Source organism: Ahaetulla prasina, chromosome 2 (genome assembly GCF_028640845.1).
Source record: "Ahaetulla prasina isolate Xishuangbanna chromosome 2, ASM2864084v1, whole genome shotgun sequence".
Taxonomy (NCBI): Eukaryota; Metazoa; Chordata; class Lepidosauria; order Squamata; family Colubridae; genus Ahaetulla; species Ahaetulla prasina.
In genome coordinates, this window is record NC_080540.1 from 77,318,005 (window position 1) to 77,341,844 (window position 23,840).

General features: G+C 41.5%; 2 protein-coding genes across 9 annotated transcripts in view; both read left to right on the top strand.

Moving 5' to 3' along the window:
• RASSF1 (Ras association domain family member 1) overlaps window positions 1-3,420 on the top strand; it is a 42,015-nt gene extending 38,595 nt beyond the window's left edge. For both annotated transcript variants that reach the window (XM_058166649.1, XM_058166651.1), the window contains one exon: window positions 2,069-3,420. In XM_058166649.1, the coding sequence (XP_058022632.1) occupies window positions 2,069-2,215 (147 nt within the window). In that variant the 3' untranslated portion in view covers window positions 2,216-3,420. The remainder of the gene's footprint in view (window positions 1-2,068) is intronic.
• Window positions 3,421-4,095: 675 nt separating this feature from the next.
• TUSC2 (tumor suppressor 2, mitochondrial calcium regulator) lies at window positions 4,096-21,639 on the top strand. 7 transcript variants are annotated; one of them, XR_009153177.1, is made up of 4 exons: window positions 4,096-5,498; window positions 10,601-10,721; window positions 15,411-15,951; window positions 20,930-21,639. XR_009153177.1 is itself a non-coding variant. In XM_058166655.1 (4 exons), exons 1-3 carry the CDS (start codon window positions 5,353-5,355, stop codon window positions 15,474-15,476), a joined length of 333 nt encoding a protein of 110 aa, XP_058022638.1. In that variant the 5' UTR covers window positions 4,096-5,352; the 3' UTR covers window positions 15,477-15,500; window positions 20,930-21,639. The 7 variants fall into 7 exon arrangements, 5 of the variants coding, with proteins under 5 accessions (XP_058022638.1, XP_058022636.1, XP_058022639.1 ...); XR_009153178.1 differs by lacking the exon at window positions 20,930-21,639 and adding an exon at window positions 17,620-20,922; XM_058166655.1 differs by having other exon boundaries at window positions 15,411-15,500.
• Window positions 21,640-23,840: the final 2,201 nt, after the last annotated feature.

Consider the following 23,840-nt stretch of genomic DNA (forward strand, 5'->3'; position numbering starts at 1 on the left):
TTAGGTGACTGTTGCTAAGAATCATGTATATATGAACATGATAGTACTGCTGTGGCTTATTTTATTAAAATGAAATAAATTTTGTGCCACAGATCTGAATATTAGTGTTTTACAAGTATTATAATGAAAATTTTCAAGAAAACCTTTACATTTGCTTGAATTTAACATTTATGTAATGCTTCTTGTTTTTCAAAATATTGAACTCAAAGATTTGAAGTTGGAATTCAGTTACATTTTAGTAATAAGGGAAAAGGCCACATTTTGAATTTGAAATGCCATGTTCTGAACTTGAAAAAGCTGCTCTGCTCTTCCTAAAAATCTTTAACAGCTTGAAATGGGTTGGGATGCTTCCAGTTACGTCAGAATAGTTATTTTGAGCTTGGTTAGGGATTTCAATTTGAAAATGTTTGCATATTCCTAATTTTAGGAACTAGAAAAAGGTCTGTTTCAGAATATTCCACAAAAACCCACATTACTGTTGTTCTTTATAATGAGGAACTAAACTGGCTGGATAACAATTTACTCTACTAGAAGTTGTTTTGTTGCTGTTTCTGACTGTTAATATTCATTTATTACATCTATTTAAGAAGGTTAAATTCTGAATGCCCAATAAAGTAATTTTAAAGACTATAAATATCTACATTGTGTTTGATGACTCTTTGACATAGCCTAGTGGCTTTAGCCAGGGTCCATATTAGAATCATATGATAACATTTATTATCTGATGGGTATTGTAACACTTCCTTTGAGTCAGGCTGATTTCCTGGTGAATTTAGGGGTGTAGACATATAGTTTTATCTAGGAAGTCTATTTCAAGTTATTTTCCCATTTTTATGACCTTCATCTTCCCCAAAATAATCTCATCCACATGCTAACAAGACCCAATCTTATTTACCGTATTTTTTGGTGTATAAGACACAGACCCCTCCCCCAAGTGGGTGGAAATGTTTGTGCGTCTTATATAGCAAATGTTGCTGAAATCCCGCCCACCCGCCGGCTCCCACCCTTTGGTCACTGCTCCCAGCAATTTGCCTCCTTGCAGCAAACAGCCTGGTCAGTTTCAGCACAACCTGATTTAACATGAGCAGCTGAGTGGCGGTTGGCTCTGCCTCCCGGAATACTGCCTATCAGCTGTTCCAGGCTGCTGGGATCGCCACTGCCCATCGCTACCATTGCTGCTTATCGCCACTTCCATGTGTCCCGTTTTTGGCCTCAGCACGCCCCATTTTTAGCCTGTTCCAAGTGGCAGGGATCGCCACTGCTGCCTATCCCTGCCATCTGGAATGGGCCTAAAATGGGATGCATGGAGGCCAAAAACGGGATATGCGGAGGCTGAAAATGGGGCGCGCAGCACCAGCAATAGGCGGCGATAGGTGGTGGCGATCCCCACAGTCTGGAACAACTGATAGGCAGTATTCCAGGAGGCAGATCCAACCACCAGTCTGCTGCTCGTGTTAAATCAGGCTGTGCTGAAGCTGACCAGGTTGTTTGCTGCAAGGAGGCAAATAGCTAGGAGGCAGAGGCAGAGGCAGATTTTTCTTGTTTTCCTCCCCAAAAGCTAGGTGCGTCTTATAGTCCGGAGCATCTTATAGTCTGAAAAATATGGTAGTTTCCAAATCCAGACAAAGTTGTTCAAGTGCTGCCACCTTCTGAGATATTCATAAGTAATTAAATTTATTAAATATTTCTTCTTTCTATATTAAGAAAGAACACCAAACTGGACATTATTTAAAGCCATACAGAAAGCTGTTTTTTAAGCTGTAGAACAGGAAATTACCAATTTGCCTTCTACTTTGATTCATATCATACTCTTGTACTATTTTTATGTGTTTCTTTTAAACATGAGCCACTAACAAAGGGTATATTTTGTGTTATGCATAAGAAATATAGTAGTCCCCTGCTTTTTCTGTGTTGGTATCTTTTGTTTGGATTAGTCCCTTATTTTAGATTCTAGAAAAATAATGTAAAAGGTGATGAAATATATCTCTATTAGTGGTTGTACTCATAAGCTCAACACTATGATACAAACACGTTGTGATAATTACTTCAATTTCCTTGCTTTTTGCAGTGGGATGCCTTTAGCATGCCTGAATTGCAGAATTTTCTGCGTATCCTGCAGCGTGAAGAAGAGGAGCATACTCGGCAGATTCTGCAGAAATATGCCCATTGTCGCCAAAAAATGCAAGAGGCTCTAGCTGCTCGCACCCCAGGTTGATAAAATACTATATCCCACACCCAGCACTCCAGTAAAGAACAGATGCCAAAAGCGGTGAAGTCAAGTATGAAGTGCTCCTTCGACTGTCTGTGGGATGAATGTATCTGGAGGTGGTGGGGAAGGGACAGCAGGGATGTATGGATCTCTTTGTGAGCCTTTGATCAGTGCATATGTGTGCTCCCTTGGAGTGAGTGGATAGTAAATGTTGCATGCATGGCACATTTGGATCAGGTGAGAAAATAAAAAGGTGTTTGCAGAACGTGTCTGAAGATGGGGATTTTAGGGCAATATTATAGCACTGTTACTGAAAAAAGTGCCAAAAAGTAAAAGACTTGCTGAGTTATGTTTCTTTGGGATTGGAATTGGGCAAGATTTGTGGTTAATTTAAAAACAACTAGAGTAGTTTTGAATCTAGACGTATTCCAGGAAGGGAGGCATCCATGGCACTTTTCTTTAAAATATAAATATTTTTATTTTTATATAAGTTAATTAAGATTCCTTTTAAGGGACTAGTCTAATTCATTCAACCCTGTCTAAGCTCATCTTTAGTAGGAACTTCATGGTCAGTCTGATTAAGTGAAATCCACTGCCTCTCAGCTGAAGTCATTACTAAGATTGATCATGCAGAGAAATGGAGACTAAAGTTTGCCTTCTTTCAGAACTATAGAAAAGCAGTTGACAGAAACATTGATAGTGGGGAAAAATATTCTGCCAATAGCTCTCCTTTATTTTGCTGTCTTAATGGAAAGATTGGAGCTAGTTGCTTAACAAATCTCAGAACTCAGGCTTCTCTTCTGCTATAATCATAGCTTTGAGTACTTATTTTTATATGGGCACATGCATGACTGAGATCTTGATGTATGGCTGTGGAACATCTTAGTTTTGGGCAGGAAATTTCCTGGGTTGCTGCTCAAAATATCTGTGGTATGGGAAGCATTTGTACTGCTACAGTAAGTCTCTTTGGGATTTAGTAGTTGAGTATATTTGTCAGAGTTATTGAAAAATAGTTAAAAAAAACAAAACCTAGGCCTCTGTCACATCTGGGGAATCCTGTTTAAAATTATTAACTATCTTGAACATTGAATGGGTTAACTAGGATTGTTAATTGTTTTGAAAATTGAATGGATAAAACATTTTGGGGGATTGATTAGGTTATGAATGATACTGCTTATATACCAATCAATAAATGATTCAGGGATGAGAAATACTTGGTGTAATATTAGTTTCTTGCTCAAAGTTTATGCCTAGAAATGGCATCTTCATGTAGTGTCACATCTATTAGATCCTACAAACCATATTCATACTGTATGTTTTAATCCTGATCCTCTGCCATCCTTGAAACCCAAAATTGATTGATGTGCCTAAAAATTAGCTGGATTGAAGTAATATGTTCAGCTAAAGATTTTATTAGGTACACAAAATTAACCAAGGTTTATTTCTTTTGGAAAAGCTATTTAAAAAGCTCGGTTTAAATTCTGGCTAAAGTATTACTGCCTTTTGTGGACTATTGAGAGACAATAAATAAAATGAATATTACATCTTATCTTTTCCAACTAAGATAAAATTTTGCAGCAAAACTACTGTGCTATGTTGTTCTACTTTGCTGCATTGATGTACCATGTTTCTTTTATATGGTGGATATAAATCTTGGTCTTTTATCCAAGCCCTGTAACTTTCAAGTGGTTTTAAATAGATTAATACTTGCTATAGCAAATACATGTACAAAACATATAGTAGGCTACTTCTAACATAGTTAACATTAACTCTTTCAAATGAAAACCCTTTTTGCCATATTTACCATGGAAAAAGATCTGAAATGCTTATGTTGTGGAATTAATCAGCTCAGCTGGAACCCCCATGGCATCATGGGTATAGAAATCGCAGTTGTGATCTGAGAACAACATCTTCCAGTATGAAAGAATCCTCAATCTTAAGGTTATCAATATTCATCATTTTCCACACTTCCCCATTATGAAAGAGTAAAGTTACTTAAGACTTATTTATCTACCTACTATTATCTTATTTTGCCTATATCAAATAAACATGACCTAAAGTCCATAATTTATTGCATAAAATTTGACTTTTTAATTGTTCTAATATACAAAATTATTTCATGTACCTTCTTGAAGGTTTGGGCAAATGGTGGCGTGGCTACTAAATAAACTGGAATTTAAGCCAATTATAAACAATATGCAGTATATTCTGTGCAGATATTGGTGAAATCACATGTAGCATATTACCAAGTAACAAATTATCAACTGCAGGTATTACTAAAATTACCTTCTGAGCAGCACAGCTTACTGTAGATGTGTAACAATAGACTGGGACAACCCACGTTTAGTTTAAGTCTAACACAGATTCAATTATGGGTCTCTCATCTCACCTCGCCTCACCTCACCAGGATTTAAGGAGAACAAAGTAAGGGATGCCTCTCCCCTCCGGAGTTCCTTAGATGAGAGGAAGTTTACATGAAAATTATTTGGGTACTTATGGAGTGCTGATAAACCATATTTCCTATTACAGCTTGATTCAAATGGCTGCCATGACCTTCGTGGGATGATCATTCCTTCATCCAAAATATATGAAATTAAATCGCATTCAAACTAACACAAATTAAAAGCACCATAGCACCCTGATACAATAGATGACTTTGAATTATAAATTGCTTGTGTTTTAATAGCATGGGACAGCATTAGAAAATACAATGTTCTGCCAAGACTGTCCATAGCAATTGTATACGGTATCCGCTAAGAAACAAACACGGCATTCTGATCACTCCGTATCAAATCGTCCCAGCGGGCCTTTCAAAAGAGACAATTCACTTGAGCGGTTAACGGGACATCTTCAAATGCCTCAGCACGATTCCTCCGATCCGGCCCGCTCGCAGCCGGTTTGCCGCCCGCGTTATCAGTTCCAGAGCCAACCGGAAGTTGCGATTGAAGGCTAAGCGGCTCGAGCCCTTCGTAAAGCGGCGCCTCCCCCTCGAGTGGACTTTCGGAATGGGCGGTGCCGGAAGTTATGCCGTGGGAGGGGCGAGTTTCCGGCGCGAGGAAGGATCCGTTGCTGGCCTCCGAGGGATCGTCGGGCGTCTCGTCCCTCCTTCCGCGGTCATGCTGCTCCTCCTGCTGCTCTGAGCCATGGGCGCCAGCGGCTCCAAGTCTCGAGGCCTCTGGCTCTTTGGCTCGGGTGGGGCAGGCGGCTCCGAGAGGTCAACCGGCGATCAGACGCTGGCAAGAGCTCGGGGACTCTGCTCGGCTACCCCCTTCGTCTTCACCCGCCGCGGGTAAGAGGGAAGCTGGTGGGGGCGGGACGGGACGGGACCAGGCGGGCTAAGGCGGTCATGCAAGCTCGGCTTTTTCTCTGCCTGCCCCGAGCAACGGACCAAGTAAGGAGGGCGGCGGGCTCTTCCCTCCAGATGCCCTCCTTGCTTCGGTCGCTCGCGGGTGGGGAGGGGAGGAGGAGGGAGATTGAAGCTGCCACCATCGGAGCTTTCGTTTTGGACAGGGCCGCTCCTGAGATGCTACTATGGGAAACCCGGCCAGGGCCTTGAGCCCACCAGTTGTCGGGCAACTCCGTGAATGATGATGATGATGATGATGATGAATGTGCCAAGTCGTTTCCGACTCTTAGTGACCACCTCGATTTTGTCCGTGACTATCTGTCCTTAATGTGGCCTTTCAATGGTGCATTCATTGCCACTGTGACTGGATCCATCCACCTGGCTGCTGCTGATCTTCCGCTTCTTCTCTTCCTTTCCTCTTTCCCAGCCTTGGAGCCTTTTCCAAATTTTTGCTTGCTCAACGAAAGTGAAAGAATAGCATAGAGGTGCTGGCAGAAGATATGGTGTCTCTCTGGGTTGTTAGAAATGCCTCAAGAGAAATAATAAATCAATCATTTTGCTGCGATAGAAGGCAGGATTGTTCTGGAGCTAGGAAACAAATGACTGAAGAATTCACCTTGCTTTCTCCATATTTATTTTCTGTAAAATATATAATACACTTCTTATGCATAGTAAAAAAAATAAAGCCCTGATGAAAGGTCAGTGGAGGAAAAATAAAAATTTTGAATATTGTTGCAGGATAATTATAGCTCCCTGAGAATTGTGATGGTCTATTATCAATTATATTTATTGAGACTGGGAAATCTCTGTTTATAGCTCTCTTGTTCCAGATTGCTTGTGATAATGGCTTTTTACTCTGACATCGATTTTCCATCTGAAGTGTTTTGCAGACCATTCTGCAAAATCTTTGAAGAACATATCATTCATAATTCAGTAGTTTTTGTAGTCCAGGTTTAGCTCAATTGTCAGAGCAAAATCAGTTATAACTGTTAGCAGACAGGGAAATTATCTGGATAGCAACACTTCTTAAAGAATGAAGATGATCAGAGGACAATATATCAAATCTAATGAATAGAGAAGATCGAGAAATATTTAGCACTGAAAAGAAAAAGCTGAAAGTAGGGAGGAGAAATATAGTAGAACTCTTATCTGAATGTGTACTACAAAAAAGTCCAGTGCTTCATCATCCTGAAGATCAGAATAAGGTATTTAAGTTATAGTACAGAAAAGCAAGTTCCTGAGCTGAATTTGACTAATGTTAAATGGGCTTAACAGTGAAATTTAACACAGATTCAGTAATTTCCTTTCCTTGGTTGTGTTTCCTGGACCAGGGGTCACCAACCTTTCGGACCTCAGGGACCACTAAATTCATAATTTTAAATCCCGAGGACTTAATATGATCTGCCTGATGACTGGGTGGGTGGGCGTGGCCAACTCAATGTCACATCGAGGGGTGCCTTGTTAGCCTCTATTCGCCCCTCCCCACCCGGGCTCCTTAGGGCCCCAACAGGAAGCAGGAGTTGGAGCTAAGACAAAGAGTTGGCAAAACAGCTCCGTTCAAATTGGATCTGACCGAGAAGGAGGCTCAGTAGAAGCACCTCACTGAGGACTATGAGCATAGGCTTTCCAAGCAGAGGGAAGACCTATAGGAGTGCAATGCTAGGTACAGGCGCCTGGAGGCTCAATGGGCTGAGATGATTAGCCAGTTCCAGGCCATGATGCAGTCCCACTGGAACAAGGTCCTCCGGCTCTTCGCCACCAGTGGCACTTTCCTTCAGCCTTCGCCCAAAGCCCCGCACCAGGAGGCTGAAAGGGGACTGAAAGATCCCAAATCGGAATTTCTGCCCCCCTCTGACCCACACAAAAAGAACCCGAAGGGGGAGAGTCTCTGCAGCAACACAAACATTCATTGCACGTATCCAGCCCAGGGGCCATAGTTTGAGGATCCCTGATTTAGTGCAATATAAAAAATGCAAATAATTTTTCTGTGGATCACCAAAATTTTCTCATGGACCACCAGTTGGTGACCACTGTCCAGGACAGCTGTCTACCAGGGATGCTTTAGATTTGTACATTGAGTCAGCTGTTGGATTTGTTAGTCCTTCCAACTCTGTAATCTGACAATTCATGTTATGTATGTATAGGCAAAAATGGCATCTCTGTCTCCCTGTTAATTAAATTAAGTTAAATTTGTCCAAGTACACAACTTTGAGATATGTATATTGTGACTGAGAGTTCCTAAATGAAATGTCATTACAGTTTGACTGCAGCGTTTTACTTCTTATTTGTATATGCTTGACTGTTCCAGTTTCCTTCTCTAATTCTCATTCATTTTGCTTCCATTAATTATTAAGGCAAAATACAAGTCAGTCTCATTTGAAGTTGCAAGCATGGAAAAAACAAATGCAAACATCTAATGTAAACAACTTCAGTTATCTGAACATTGTTTTACTGCAGAACCCAAGCTTGTTAGTGAAGAGTGTCTGCAATTAGATTTGGCAATATTTTAAACTGTTTTAAGTGTACAGTTTGAAGCAGTCAGTTACCAGAAAAAGTAATTTACATGTATGTAGCAAATGATGATCTAAATCTTTCTCTGAAATACAGGTAGTCCTTGACTTATGATCACAATCGAGCCCAAAATTTCTGTTGTTAAGTGAGACATTTGTGAAGTGAAGTTTGTCCCATTTTATGACCTTTCTTGCCATACTCCTTAAGTGAATCACTGCAGTTGATATGCTAGTAACCTGTTTGTTAAGTGAATCTGATTTCCCCATTGATTTTGCTTGTCAGAAGGTTACAAAAGTTGATCACATGACCTTGGGACCTAGCAGTGGTCATAAATACGAACCAATTGCCAGGGCTCTGAATTTTTATCACATGATTATGGGGATGCTGCAAAGGTCATAACTCTGAAAAATGGTTGTAAGTCACTTTTTTCCAGTGCTGTTGTAACTTTGAACGGTCACTAAATGAACTTTTGTAAGTCGAGGACTAACTGTATAAGGAGACCATTTGGAATTAATCCCCATTATATTGGATATATATTACTGCATACTTGTGGTATCTTATCACTTAAGCCGTTTTTCTACTTTTTCTTTTTTTAAGCAAATAAAAAAATGCGGTTTAGATATCCTTGAGGTATTTCACATTTCTGTAAATGTATTTAAAGCTTTTAATGATAGATTGAGCCTCAAGAGGTGTCTCCTCTTTCATCTTAGTTGTTGTTAATGAGTGTCATATAAAATGGTAATTAACTGCATACGTTTTATTGAACTAGAACATGATAAGAATAGAACATGATGAGAAGTGATGCACAACTATTGTTTTGTTCCAACCTGCAGCAGAATCCATTTGAGACTTCATCTTTTTGATTTGAAATCAATGTCACTATATAAAGTTTGTTTTAAAAGTATGTTTCAGTCCTATCAAGATTTTTTTTAAAAAAGAAAAAAATAACCATCATACAAATATTATTAAATCTGTTTGCTCCTCATCTCACTGCAAAGTGATTCGGGGCGGTATAAAACCATACAAACACATACACACATAATATATATACATATAATATCATTAAAATAGTTTTATGACTAAAAGATGAAGATGAACGGAGCAGGATGGGAGGTAGGTGGGATCTGCTATTGGTCCAGTCACTTCCAGTGTGAAACTCCCTAATTGAACCCCCCTCAACTGGCAGAGCCATGTCTTCAGGCCCTTAGAGGAAAAGTCAGGAGGGCAGGAGCAGACCTCATCCCAGGGGGCAAGACCCACATCAGAGAAGGCTGTTCTGGACTCCACTAGCTGGAACTCCCTGACTGACAGGTGTCCGCAGCATGCCTCTGCTGGTATGGGTGGGCAGAGATCAATCTCATTGGGATAAGAGAGTTCCTCAAGTAACTTGGATCCATGCCATGAAGGGCTTTAAAGGTAATAACCAACACCTGGAATTGCACCCAGAAGCAAACTGTTAGCAACTTGCAGAGTGATGGTATAATGTGGGCCACTCTAGTAGAGGACCCCCCCCCAAACTGCCACATACAGTTGCTCTTCAAGGGTAGCCCCATGTAGATCACATTGCAGTAGTCTAGACATGAGATGACCAGGGCTTGAATGGTTGAGCACAGGGACTCCTGATCCAGGAAAGGCTGCAACTTGTACACAACCTGAAGTTATACAAAGGCTGTCCTTGCCATGACTGCCACTTCTTTTTCAAGCAGGAGCCGTGAGTCCAGGAGAATCCCCCAAGGTGCGAATCGGGTCTGTCTGGGATAGTGCCACTCCATCCAGAACTCAAAAATTGTCAAAAGTCCCAAATCTTGAAGTTCCATGCACTCAAAGCCATTCATGTTGTGACCCAGGCCCAAGTAGGTAGTAAGAAACTCAGTCCGTGAAAAAACAAACATACTATTCAAACAGCTGAGAATTACTTCATTCCCAGCATCATTCAACTCAAAACAAATGCCTCCCAACACAAATTCCTCAGTTCGCTCACAAACCTTGGTCCAATCAGGCAAACTGCCAAAAGCCTTTCTTGGCAAACGTTCACAAGTCACAAAAATAAAGGCAAGACGTAGATGAAGCAGAAGATGAAGCTACCAACATTGTTTTCCGGCAAAGCTCAAACTCTGGTGCTGGTCTGTTTTAAGCCTTATGGGAGGGGACAATCATCTCTTGGCCCTACTCCCAAGTTGTCCTTTTTGCTTGAGCTGCTCTTGCCTTCTGACAGCTCTTCTTATGCATGCATTAGAAACAGGCTCCTCCTGTTCCTCTGCCTCACTACTATCAGGCTCTGGAGTCCGCACCGCACTTCCCGATGGCCCTGGCCTCACCTCAGCCTCATTGCTGTCCAACTCTGTTGCCAGGTCCATAGGCTGCTGATGGACCACAACAATTCAGTCTTGCCATGGTTCAGCCGAAGGCTGTTGGCAGCAGCGAATGCCAGCTCTCTACCTCCTAATGACAGTTAACATGATCTGTATACACACTGCTTCATCATTTTGTCTTTGGTTGATACTTCCTTGTCAAATTTTCTCATTTCCTTTCAGCTCTATGTATTATGATGAGGATGGTGACCTTGCACATGAGTTTTATGAAGAGACAATAATCACCAAGAATGGGAGGAAGCGTGCCAAGCTCAAAAGAATTCATAAGAACCTGATACCTCAGGTAATGTTTATTGTTGTCTTTTGGACTCAAACTAAGACTCGATAACACTAAGCAAGATGGTTTGATCCAGCCTTTTCAATCTGGTCATCTTCACACTTGATAGAAGCTCCCATATGCTGATCCAGTATAAAGCAAATTAGGGAGAACTTGATTAATTTCTATAAGTTGCAAGGCTTGTTTTTTGTATTGCTGATACCATTGGATTCATTGTAAGAAAATAAGAGCCTTTTAGATTGCTTTCTGCCGTATGAGAAAAGATGTTTGATTCTGCTGCAGAGATTTTGTCACTGCTGAAGCTTACTTCCTGATCAGGGATTTTTGCTATACCTGACACAATATTTATTCAAAATGAAACATTGTAACTTTGATATTGTTGATTTATTCCTTTCAAGGAATAAAAACCTCATTTATGAAGGTAAACCACATAATCTTAAGCATAAACAGATCTTTAGAATATTCCGTATTTGATTTTTAAACAATCCAAATGAAACCTTAGAACTGTATAGAACTGTTTTTATGTTCTAAAAACAGAAGATAAATGGTGTTCTATACTGAATAAGCAATGATTCCAGTGAAGTGACTTTATGTCATCCTTGAAAGTCCTTTTATTTTTTATTTTTTTTGGTAACTTGATTTGGTTTTACTTTGACCAAATATTGCTCTTCTTTTTGTAGTGATCTATGGCATATGTAAGATATTTATTTTTCTCCCTGGTCTCTAGCTAGCATGCCCAGAGGAATGTGTAGTTAATTGGAAATGCTGTCTCTGCATCCAGTATCAGACCTAGCCTTTGAAGGCCTGTCAGTGTAGTAATTCTACCACCGAAACTATTTATTTTATTTTATTTATTTGATTTTTATACCGCCCTTCTCCCGAAGGACTCAGGGCGGTGTACAGGCATAATAAAACCGACAATACAATATACAAGTTTAAAATACGATTTAAAAAACTTATTTAAATTAGCCCAGTAATTAAAATTTACCATACTAAAAAAAACCCGTTTAAAATTAATAAAATTTAACATTAAAATCCCAATTTAAGCCAGCCCCGCGCGGATAAAAAGATGAGTCTTGAGTTCGCGACGAAATGTCCGAAGGTCAGGTATTTGGCGTAAACCCGGGGGAAGCTCGTTCCAGAGTGTGGGAGCCCCCACAGAGAAGGCCCTCCCCCTGGGGGCCGCCAGCCGACATTGTTTGGCGGACGGCACCCTGAGAAGTCCCTCTCTATGGGAGCGTACGGGTCGGTGGGAGGCGTGTGGTAACAGCAGGCGGTCCCGTAAGTACCCAGGTCCTAAGCCATGGAGCGATTTAAAGGTCATAACCAGCACCTTAAAGTGCACCCGGGAGGCCACAGGCAGCCAGTGCAGTCTGCGCAGGAGCGGTGTTACATGGGAGCTACGTGTAGCTCCCTCTATAACCCGCGCAGCTGCATTCTGGACTAACTGAAGCCTCCGAGTGCACTTCAGGGGAGCCCCATGTAGAGAGCATTACAGTAATCCAAGCGAGAGGTAACGAGCGCATGAGTGACTGTGCATAAGGCATCCTGATCAAGGAAGGGGCGCAACTGCCGAACCAGGCGAACCTGGTGGAAGGCCCTCCTGGAGACGGCCGTTAAATGGTCTTCAAACGACAGCCGATCATCCAGGAGGACACCCAAGTTGCGCACCCTATCCTTTGGGGCCAGTAACTCTCCTCCAACAGCCAGCCGCGGTTGCAGCTGACTGAATCGGGGTGCCGGCATCCACAGCCACTCCGTCTTGGAGGGATTAAGCTTGAGCCTGTTTCTCCCCATCCAGACCCGTACAGCTTCCAAACACCGGGACAGCACTTCAACAACTTCATTGGGGTGGTCCGGGGTGGAAAAGTACAGCTGGGTGTCGTCAGCGTACTGCTGGTATCTCACCCCGAAACCACTGATGATCTCACCCAACGGCTTCATGTAGATGTTGAACAGCAGGCGAGAGAATCGACCCTGTGGGACCCCACAAGTGAGGCCCCTCGCGGTCGACCTCTGCCCCCTGTCAACACCGTCTGCGACCGGTCGGAGAGATAGGAGGAGAACCACCGATATCGGTGCCTCCACTCCCAACCCCCCGACCCGGCCCAGCAGGATACCATGATCGATGGTATCGAATGCCGCTGAGAGGTCTAATAGGACCAGGGCAGAGGAATATCCCCTGTCCCTGGCCCTCCAGAGATCATCCACCAATGCGACCAAAGCTGTCTCCGTGCTGTATCCGGGTCGGAAGCCGGACTGGAACGGGTCTAGATAGACATCTTCATCCAGGTGTTGGGGCAGCTGTCGCGCCACGGCACTCTCTACAACCTTCGCAACAAAGCGAAGGTTGGAGACTGGACGATAATTACCCAAAATAGCTGGGTCCAGGGAGGGCTTCTTAAGGAGGGGTCTCACCACCGCCTCTTTCAAGGCGGCAGGGAAAACCCCGTCCAACAAAGAAGCGTTGATAATCCTCTGGAGCCAGCCTCGTGTCACCGCCTGAGTGGCCAGTACCAGCCAGGAAGGGCACGGGTCCAGTAAACATGTCGTGCCGTGAAGCCTCCCCAACAACCTGTCCACGTCCTCGGGAGCCACAGGGTCAAACTCATCCCAAATGTGCTTAACAAGACGTGCCTCCTCTCCCTCGCTTGGATCATCCCAAATTCGGTCCAGACCGTCCCTCAGCTGAGCGATTTTATCGTATAGATAACCACAAACTATGAATGCTTTCCTTTTGATACTCTATACAAACTAAAGATCTTGAAAAACTGTTTTGTTCTTTGAATAGCATTTTCATATTTTGGACTTACCATTTATAAAGTAATAATATTTAAAATAATATTTAAAGTTTAAAAATAATATTAAAATAATGATGGCACAACTTTTTTTAAAGATTTTTTTTAGTTCTTTTCCCCCCCATAAATAACTCAAGGTGGTGAACATACATAATACTTCTTCCTGCTCCTATTTCCCCATAATAACCACCACCACCCTTTAAGGTAGGTAAAATGAGGACCCAGATTGTTGGGGGGGGCAATAAGTTGACTTTGTAAATATACAAATAGAATGAGACTATTGCCTTACACACTGTAAGCCGCCCTGAGTCTTCGGAGAAGGGCAAGATATAAATGTAAATTAAAAAAAATAAAAATTAAAAAAAAAGTAGGTTCAGCTGAGAGAGAGTGACTAGCCTAAACTCACCCAGTTAGCTTTAATGCCTAAGGCAAATCTAGAACTCACAGTCTCCTTGTTCAGGGGTCTCCATCCTTGGTAACTTTAAGCCTGGAGGACTTCAACTCCCAGAATTCCTCCAGTTGAAATCCTCCAGACTTAAAAGTTGCCAAGATTGGAGACCCCTGTCCTAGTTTTTAGGCCAGCACTTTAAGCACCTCAGATATTCTTCAATTTACACAGTTGGGGCCTGGTTGGTGAGTCATGCACAGTTTTACAACTGTTTTTGCCATGGTTGTTAAGGGAATCACTACAGTAGGAAGTGAATCATGTGATTGCTGAGGGAATCCAGCTTTCCCCCCCCCCCCCTTGTCTTTGCTTGCAAGAAGCTGGCTGGGAAGGTCACAAAGAATAATCACATGATGCTTGAACCACGTAAATGCATGCCAGTTGTCAAGTGCCCACATTTTGATCACATAGTCTTAGGGGAGCTGCAATAGTTTTAAGTGCAAGGATCAGTTGTAAGTTACTTTTTTCAGTGCTGCTGTAACTTTGAACAATTGCCAAACAAATGATTATAATTCAAGGACTATCTGCACAGCAAACTGGTTCTTTTGTTTTGTACTGTGGTTTGTTATATCTATAGAATAAAACTTGCATAAGAATATAGTTTTGTTTCCTGTACTATATCAAGCTTCCTCAAAACTATTTTCTGAAGCAGCGCTGGAAGATACGTTTCCTATGGGAGAATCTTGCAGATGGGTTCTAATGCACTTTTATTTAGCTGTGTTCATTCACATTCATTCAAATATTGACTGTCCTTCCTTTTTTCAAATGGGTTTTTTGTTTTCTTTTAAAAACTGGACATCTTTCTTGGGTAGAAAATAGCTGAATTACAGAATGATGGGGATAATAGTGATTAGAAGTAGTTGAAAATGATAAATGCAGCTGTAGAGAACCGGGGCTAAGCAAACTAGCTTGATAAGAAATATTAATCCTCTGTTAATATTTTTTTTTAGCCCTACTCTTTTCCTTTTATGTGGTTGCCAGGAGTAAAAAATGACTTGATGGTGCATAATCACTGTCTTCCCTAATCTTCAATATTTGTTGTTTGCTCTGCAACCTGATTCATTAGTCAAATAGCTCAGGGGTGAACTTCATTAGTGCAAGTCACATTAGAAAGAATTATTTCCCTGTATGCTCATCTGATCACAACAGTTTGGTCCCTCTAGTGATAGACGTAAGCTGTTCGATGCAAATTTCAAGGGTCTTACTACTTTCTGGTCCTATTCCTCAGTCTCTTTCTGCAGATAAATGACTACTTTTATGTCATCTTTAGTCCAACAGAATGGCATGCCTTAGCCTACTTGTTTTTCTAATGTTTTCAGATTTTTGGTTATGAGCAAGACACTTTTTTTAGCACCAATCTGTCTTAGGTGGGGAGATCATTGCAACCCGCTTCTTGAAAGTTAATTTTGGTGAGATTTCACTCACACAGTATTATTTTTTGTTTTGTTTCAGGGCATGGTGAAACTGGAGCACCCCCGGATTCATGTGGACTTCCCTGTTATCATCTGTGAGGTCTGAGCCAAGAGAAAGTTACTGTGTGCTGTCAGTACATCTTATTTGCCCAGTTTTACTGCACCTCATGTAAACCATGCTAGGCAGCCACATGTCCCTGCAGAGGATGAATTGGGGGCACGAACAGACAGCGGGCTTTGATGCTTCTCTGCTTGGAGGCAGTGACAGCAACTGCGGCACTGGGCACCCTTCTGACTATCGGGCATAATATTGTCTAAGGATGTATATTAGTGGGACCTGTGTCAGATGGGAAGTCAGGCCTTGATTAGGAGCCTACTCAAAATTTCCTTCACTGAGTCAACTAGAACCTTTCTAACAGCTGCTCATTGATGCTTAGGGGGCGGCAGATGTCAAATGTCTTGCCACTAGAGGGCCAACTTGCACTTTTTTTGGGAACAGATATTCCGCGTGATTACCCCAGTCAGCTTTTACAAAAGTTGATAACTGACATTTCAGCCTATTTCTTCCAAGATGAGTAAAGGTGAGCAGAAAACTTCTTACGCTTCTTTGTCCACTCTCCCGCTTACCTTATAAGCATAGGCCGAAAGACTTAATACTCGACTATATCTTTGTGGAGGCAGGGAGAGTAATGTTGCACTTAATAAACTGTTCAGAACAGAATCATTTTTGAAGTGGTCGTAGGAAACAGACCAATGAGTAGGTTGTCCTCTCTTTGTTATATTTCCCTTGGGAGTTGCACTATTTCCTTTGCAGGTTTCATCTTTTTGAACTTTGCAAGATAGAAGGTGTGAAGTAACATCTGGATATGAAGCTTTTCTGTTAAAGCACACCAAATAGATTACATCCTTAGGAAGCATTTGTCTTTCAAGAGGGCATCCTTCCCTCACCTAGAGCCCTCCAATAAATGCTAGAGCACAGTGACTGTTAGGGCCAGTGATTTTGCTAAGTGGAGCGGATGAAATTCATGGTCCAGGACCTTCTCTGGAGAGCCCCATGTCAGGAGAACAGACTTCTCTCTTCATTCTTGTGGTAGAATAACTTGTTCCCATATTGGTTTCCCATGTTGCACATGGTGAGCCTCCACCTACGGTCCTCCACGTGTTGCTGAATTGCAGATTCAAGCATCCTCCGCCATCGGCCATGTTCTCTGGGATTGCTGGAGAGCCAAAGGTTTCCCTCTCTTTCTTAGGTTATACTGTCTCTACTAAGACCACTGGTCAAGATGTTTGCCATCTAATTTGGCTTTGCCATCTAATTTGGCTTTTCCCCTTCATCTCCCTCTGCCGTCAGATAATAACAAAATCCTGTGATCTTCCTTTGGCAGACTCCTTGGACTGGACCAAGTAGTGTCTGATAGGGGGAGAATGCAGCACACTTGAAAGGAGAGTTACATCTTTTCTATTTTGAAGGGCCTTACCCTTCTCCCTGATGTATGAATGTGGAATGTTTTGCTATGGTACTGATAGCTGAGCAAGTACTGGAGCAGTATGCCTACCTCTTCATCCCAGGCTTCTTGCTTTCATGATGTAGAGCTACCTGCTGCTGAGAGGTGATCAGGCAAATCCCATTAAAGGCACTCTCATGAAGAGGCTTTCATATGCAATGTACAGCCAAACGATCCTTGCCTGCCTGCCTGCCTTTTTACCCACCCATTGGACTTGGTATTAAGCTTTAAAACTGGAGTGTGGGTGGGTTCATTGCACATCATATTTCTTTCCCAGAGTGTGTCATTGCCTTTCTGAGCACTTCAGGCATTGCTACCTCAATGTTCAGTATAATTAGCTTGTAAACAGTTGCATCGCAATATTAATAAGTTAATGTGCATCCTTTCATCTCCGCCCATGCAAAGAAATCATTTTTAAGCATTAAAAGCCTAAGCAGAAGGGTCACCGACTGAATACGGCAATGCTGACAGAGGTCTACCTATTCACTCTCTTATCTTCGCTCCTCTTAGCTAAAAGTCTGTGTTACATATTTAGGATTGATACTTGGAGCATAGTTCCCATTTGTTTCCTCAGTTGCCACTGCTTTGCATAATCAGGTTATAAGTTTACCAGTTGTATGATTACCTGTGAATAGAAAGTGTACAATCAGCCAACATCCCCTTATGTAGTGAAATCTGAATTTTGATTCACTTTTAAAGTGAATAATGTGATAATCAGAATCTGACATTTCTGATCTTTATTAGGGAAGGAAATGTCATTGCAGTGAAACAAGAGCATCCTGCGGAACGAGATGAGTTTGCAAACTTGCTGGACCAACAAATACTCCCATATCAGCAGGATGGTCCATAATGAATCATAGGTTGTCATCAAGGAGCTGAACTATGCTACTTCTTGAGTAATTGAACGGAAGGCTGCTTATTAAGAAGCTTACCTCAAAAGTAGGTCGGAAGAAGCAGTTTGCTCAGTGTTGGGTCACATTTTATCTTCAAAATGGAATATTCGACTCCCCAATCTAGAGATTTTATTCATGGGAGACAGTGGGAGGCTTGTTGGTAACAGTCTTTCTCATATCTACATTTCCAAAATACCTGGTTCATGTTCTTCCAGTGGTTATTTTTTGAGCAAGCAAATGCCCTGTGATCAGAAAAGTACTGTGCTATGTTGGGTTTCATTTTCCTTGTGACTTGCACAGCAAGTTTCTCCCACTGTTGTTTTTGACTGGCATCTAAATGGCACCTCTGTGCAAAGGAGGTCTCATTTCTCCCGAGCTTGTCATCTCCTAAGCTGCAGTAGCTTCCCCGGAGAATATTGGCAGCTGACATCTCTTCAACTCTCCAAGGCCGTCTTCTTGCCTGTCCACTGTGTCTCCAGCTTTGGAGTTGCTCTGCTGGGATTCTGCCATCCCTCTCATCATGCTTTCTGTAGCAGCTCGGCTCCGTGCAAATGGCAGCTGTGATGAGGGAGAGGGCTTGTGGAGACTACTTTATATAGGATGCTGATACTGTGAAAGTGGATGATGGTATATAGACAAAAATATTGATATATATCACTATCTTTGGAATAAGCAAAAAGCTCTATTTCATTTTAATGGTCCTTCTGTGCGTGTGGTTGTGTAGAACTGAATCCACTGGCACTACCCCTTTCTGTTCTTGTAGCACACAGAAAGGAATACTGGAGGCAAACATGTATAATATCTATTTCCTCTGCCTTGAAGTGCATTTGTTGAATTTTGTTAAATTTCAATAAAATTGTTTGTATATCCCAGAATATACCTATAGTTGTGGTTCTGTTTGTTGTTCTGAAATTCAGTTACTTCTGACTCTTTATGACCAGAGGGGCATCATTTAATTAAGACTGTCAGTAACTGCTTTTTTGAGTCTGCTAAACTCCAGCTTGTATTATCAGCAATAGTATATTAGTCCCCTGCCTTCCATTAGCCATGGTAATGGCCTTTTTCATTACTGGTTGGCCATTTGAGATCTAAGTAAAAGTTAACTCTGGTTTCCTTGGACATCTCTATTCAACTGTTGAATAGAGTGGAGCATTGAAAGATGCCACCACTGTAATGCCACCGCTGCCACTTTAAATGATCTTGCTAATCTTGGCACACACTGACCGTTTCTTCTCTTTGAATTGTTGGGTTAGGTTAAAACAAAAGTTCTAGAGACATTGAACTTAATATTGTAATGGTGACAGTAAAGGATCAGAAAGGAAAAATTCAAGTTCAAGGTTGTGTTGTGAGATGGTCTCTGTGTGTGTGTGTGTGTGTGTGTGTGTGTGTGTGTGTGTGCCTTTGAGTAAGTGTTGATTCCCAGGGACTGCCTGAATGCGTCCCTGCAGTTTTCTTGACGAGATTTCAAAACTGGTTTGCCATTGCCTTCTTAGGCATGAGAGTAAGTGGCCCAAGGTTACCTAGCTGGCTTTGTACCTAAGGTAGGACTAGAATTTATGGTTGTCTGGTTTCTAGCCCAGTGTCATAACCGCTACACCTAAATGGCTCTCTATTGTGTTTTGAAACTGATTTTAAAAATTCCTTGATAAGTTATAAACCTCTGTGCTCTGGCTTCCTATGTAAATCAGAGGAAGCCAAATGTCCAATTGCAATAAAAAGTGATAAAATATAAATGTATAGGAGACCAGTTACCCACAAATACTACATGAGTCATCAGCAGGCCACCAACCAAATTGAAGTCTTTCAATACTCCACTCTATTCAACAGTTGAATAGAGATAGGGCCACACATGACATGGGTTAAATGCTTCAACCCATGAGGTGGCTACAAATTGAGGGAAAATGTGGTACAAACCACTATCAATTGATAATCCCCTATAACGGGAGTGTCAAACTCACGTCACAGCAGTGTCACGTGACGTATTGGGACTTTTTTCCCCCTTTCCTAAACCAGTCAAGGATGTGGCCAGCATGTGACACATCCAGCCCCGGAGTTTGACAGCCCTGCCCTATAGAGTATGAGAATATTCTGCAGACACAGGAACTATGAATTGTTTCATCATGTGGTAAAGGCACTTTTCTTGTTGCAAAAATAGAAATAAATAATTGTGTATGTCTTTATTGGCCAGGAACTTCCTTTAAAAGGCAGTAACTTATGCACAAGTTTCTCTTACAAGGTGGCATCATTCTGTTTCACAATATATTTACGTTTGTAGAACCATTAAAAAACTTACGTAAATCATCCAGATTTGGGGAGGGGGGCAGTCTCCATGGTGCTAAAAAATGGGGTTCTTTCTGTGTCCACCAGATGGCAGAGTTTAGCTTCTTTTGAACAGGTCCTTCCTTCATATTTCAGAGGATCATTTAGTTTTTCAGATTCATTTCAGGGTTATGAGAAGGAGTGCGGTTTGGCTCATCTAGCTTAGACAATGAGTGATTTGTTCCAACTTCGTTCTGTCCTGTGATATTTCACCCTCTGCTGAAAGGTTTATTTGGAGTTGCAAAAAAAGTGAGTCAAAGCCATCTGCTTTTGGCTGTTGCCTATAGAATCTCACTGTGGACATACTTCTTGGAAGTGAGTATAGTTGTGATCAAAAAGTGAACAGGACAGCGCTTTTATCAAGTAAACAGGCCTTTTGAGGTGTTTCCTTATGGAAGTTGCAATCTCTCACTGTGATGTCAAATATCAGATGGATTCCCTTTACGGGGATGGAGGCCCCATATTCAGTTAGCTTCCAGTTACATAGAAAAAGGCTCCTTGGCTTAATAAAAGCTGCTGTTGCCATACTGAATCCAAAATGTTACAGCAACGATACAGGAACAATACAGGCTCCTTATGTCCAACAGAACATAACAGTATGAACTGTTGAGTCCAAGCTGATAAGTTGACTATCAAGTAGAAGGCATTTGTTTTTTTGGAAATATAGAAATATATCAGTGTTTATGCCAATTCCAGTTTACATGGACATCCTTCAACATTTTGTTGTTGTTCTTGGTGTTTGTCCCACTGAGTTGCAGGGTCTGCTTGTTTTGCACCAAACTTTACCTATTCACATAGCAAAATTATTAAAACAGGATGTAACCAGGGATTTTCTTTTACAGACAGCCTGAGGCTGATCAGGGCTGAGAGGAAAGACTGGCTCAAGGTCACCCAGCTGCCTTAAGTGCATAGAAAAAGACTAGAACTGGAGTTCCACACTCCTAGTCTCACACTTCACCACCACTTCACACTGACCTTCTGTACTACCTTCAATACATTACAAACAAATTGGACTTCTGGTTTGACGTTATGGAGAGATTGAATGCGAGGAGCAGGGCTCTGCAAACTCGCACTGAATCCTCCTCGTTGGAGGGCCCCCTCCCAAAGGGCTAAAGTCACCCTGAAGGGTAATGAAGAAAGGAGGGGCACCCTGCAGGTTGCAAAGAGTGACGGCTCTCCAGCCAAACCCAGGGATTCCCTCCCATCCAACAATGAAAAGGAGAGGCAACCATTATGGCTGCCATGAAGCTGAGGCAGCCGACGAAACAAAGAATGTGCTGGAGCATTGTAGATGAACAATGATTGGAACTGGATGAGGTGATTCTCTTTTTACCTAGAACCTAACCCTGGAAAAGAGACTCTCTGAAATGCTTGTTTAAGCGGCGAATGGTTACACAGAGAAAAATTACAGACCCAAAAGAAAAAGAATTAAAGGGAGAGAACAAAATCTTTAAAATATAGAAAGATTGGAGTTTCAAAGTTTATTGGCAATATTTTGGTAAGGCATTTAAAAATGTTGGAATTATTTGCCTGAATATTGGCTATTTGCAAAAAGTGAGTCAAAGCCATCTGCTTTTGGCTGTTGCCTATAGAATCTCACTGTGGACATACTTCTTGGAAGTGAGTATAGTTGTGATCAAAAAGTGAACAGGACAGCGCTTTTATCAAATAAACAGGCCTTTTGAGGTGTTTCCTTATGGAAGTTGCAATCTCTCACTGTGATGTCAAATATCAGATGGATTCCCTTTACGGGGATGGAGGCCCCATATTCAGTTAGCTTCCAGTTACATAGAAAAAGGCTCCTTGGCTTAATAAAAGCTGCTGTTGCCATACTGAATCCAAAATGTTACAGCAACGATACAGGAACAATACAGGCTCCTTATATCCAACAGAACATAACAGTATGAACTGTTGAGTCCAAGCTGATAAGTTGACTATCAAGTAGAAGGCATTTGTTTTTTTGGAAATATAGAAATATATCAGTGTTTATGCCAATTCCAGTTTACATGGACATCCTTCAACATTTTGTTGTTGTTCTTGGTGTTTGTCCCACTGAGTTGCAGTTTCTGCTTGTTTTGCACCAAACTTACCTATTCACATAGCAAAATTATTAAAACAGGATGTAACCAGGGATTTTCTTTTACAGACAGCCTGAGGCTGATCAGGGCTGAGAGGAAAGACTGGCTCAAGGTCACCCAGCTGCCTTAAGTGCATAGAAAAAGACTAGAACTGGAGTTCCACACTCCTAGTCTCACACTTCACCACCACTTCACACTGACCTTCTGTACTACCTTCAATACATTACAAACAAATTGGACTTCTGGTTTGACGTTATGGAGAGATTTAATGCGAGGAGCAGGGCTCTGCAAACTCGCACTGAATCCTCCTCGTTGGAGGGCCCCCTCCCAAAGGGCTAAAGTCACCCTGAAGGGTAATGAAGAAAGGAGGGGCACCCTGCAGGTTGCAAAGAGTGACGGCTCTCCAGCCAAACCCAGGGATTCCCTCCCATCCAACAATGAAAAGGAGAGGCAACCATTATGGCTGCCATGAAGCTGAGGCAGCCGACGAAACAAAGAATGTGCTGGAGCATTGTAGATGAACAATGATTGGAACTGGATGAGGTGATTCTCTTTTTACCTAGAACCTAACCCTGGAAAAGAGACTCTCTGAAATGCTTGTTTAAGCGGCGAATGGTTACACAGAGAAAAATTACAGACCCAAAAGAAAAAGAATTAAAGGGAGAGCACAAAATCTTTAAAATATAGGAAGATTGGAGTTTCAAAGTTTATTGGCAATATTTTGGTAAGGCATTTAAAAATGTTGGAATTATTTGCCTGAATATTGGCTATTTGCAAAAAGTGAAATAATATTTGCTAGATTTTGTGCAACATTGAAATTTAAGCAGAAGGTGCCATCTACTGGTTCTTAATGGAATACATACTAAATTCCTACAACCTTGGAAAGTACTGATAAAACAAAAGGAAAAAAGTGGAAATAAATAACCACTGGAGGACTGCTGTGCTATCTACTGTTCTATATCTGTCTACTTCATGGTTATTGGAGGTTTAACTGTGAGATTATGGAAGACATCTAACAAAAGCGACTTTTAAATATCAGGATCCATGACTGAACTTATAGAGTGGACTTGAGATATTTGGAAATCTTCCTGAATTACCTAAATGGAACTAATTAACTGGGACACAAAAAACTATAACTATTGCATTATCCTGAGGAGCAACACTAGGATTGAGCAAATGGTTTCTAAGATGGCTTTCTGAGGTCATAGACAATTGAGATTTTGGGGCAGTGACAGACTACTGATAGGCTATTGAACAATATTTGGACCTATCGAACCAAGTCATGATGTTGCATCAAGGGGAGATGAGTGGATTTCAAAAAGAAATGGTGATGATGCTTCAAAGTACTGATGATATGTTGATAAATCACCATAGGGAGATAAAAGACTTAATGCATGACATTGTGTGGAAATCAGAAAACAAAAGACAATGAATAAAGATCATAAAACACAGGAAATAGAGAGGATAATAGAAAGACCAGAGGAAAGACACAACAGATAAATCAATGAATAAAATGAGAAGAAGGAGAAGACGGTAAAGACTTAGGAATCAAATAAGGACAATATATATTAAGAGATCAAAAAATGGGATTGGATAAAAAGAAAGATAGTTTTGAAGAGAAGATTCAAAAGGAGGTTGGGCAGAACCTCCGGAGGTACAGCAGCAAGGGATAGTA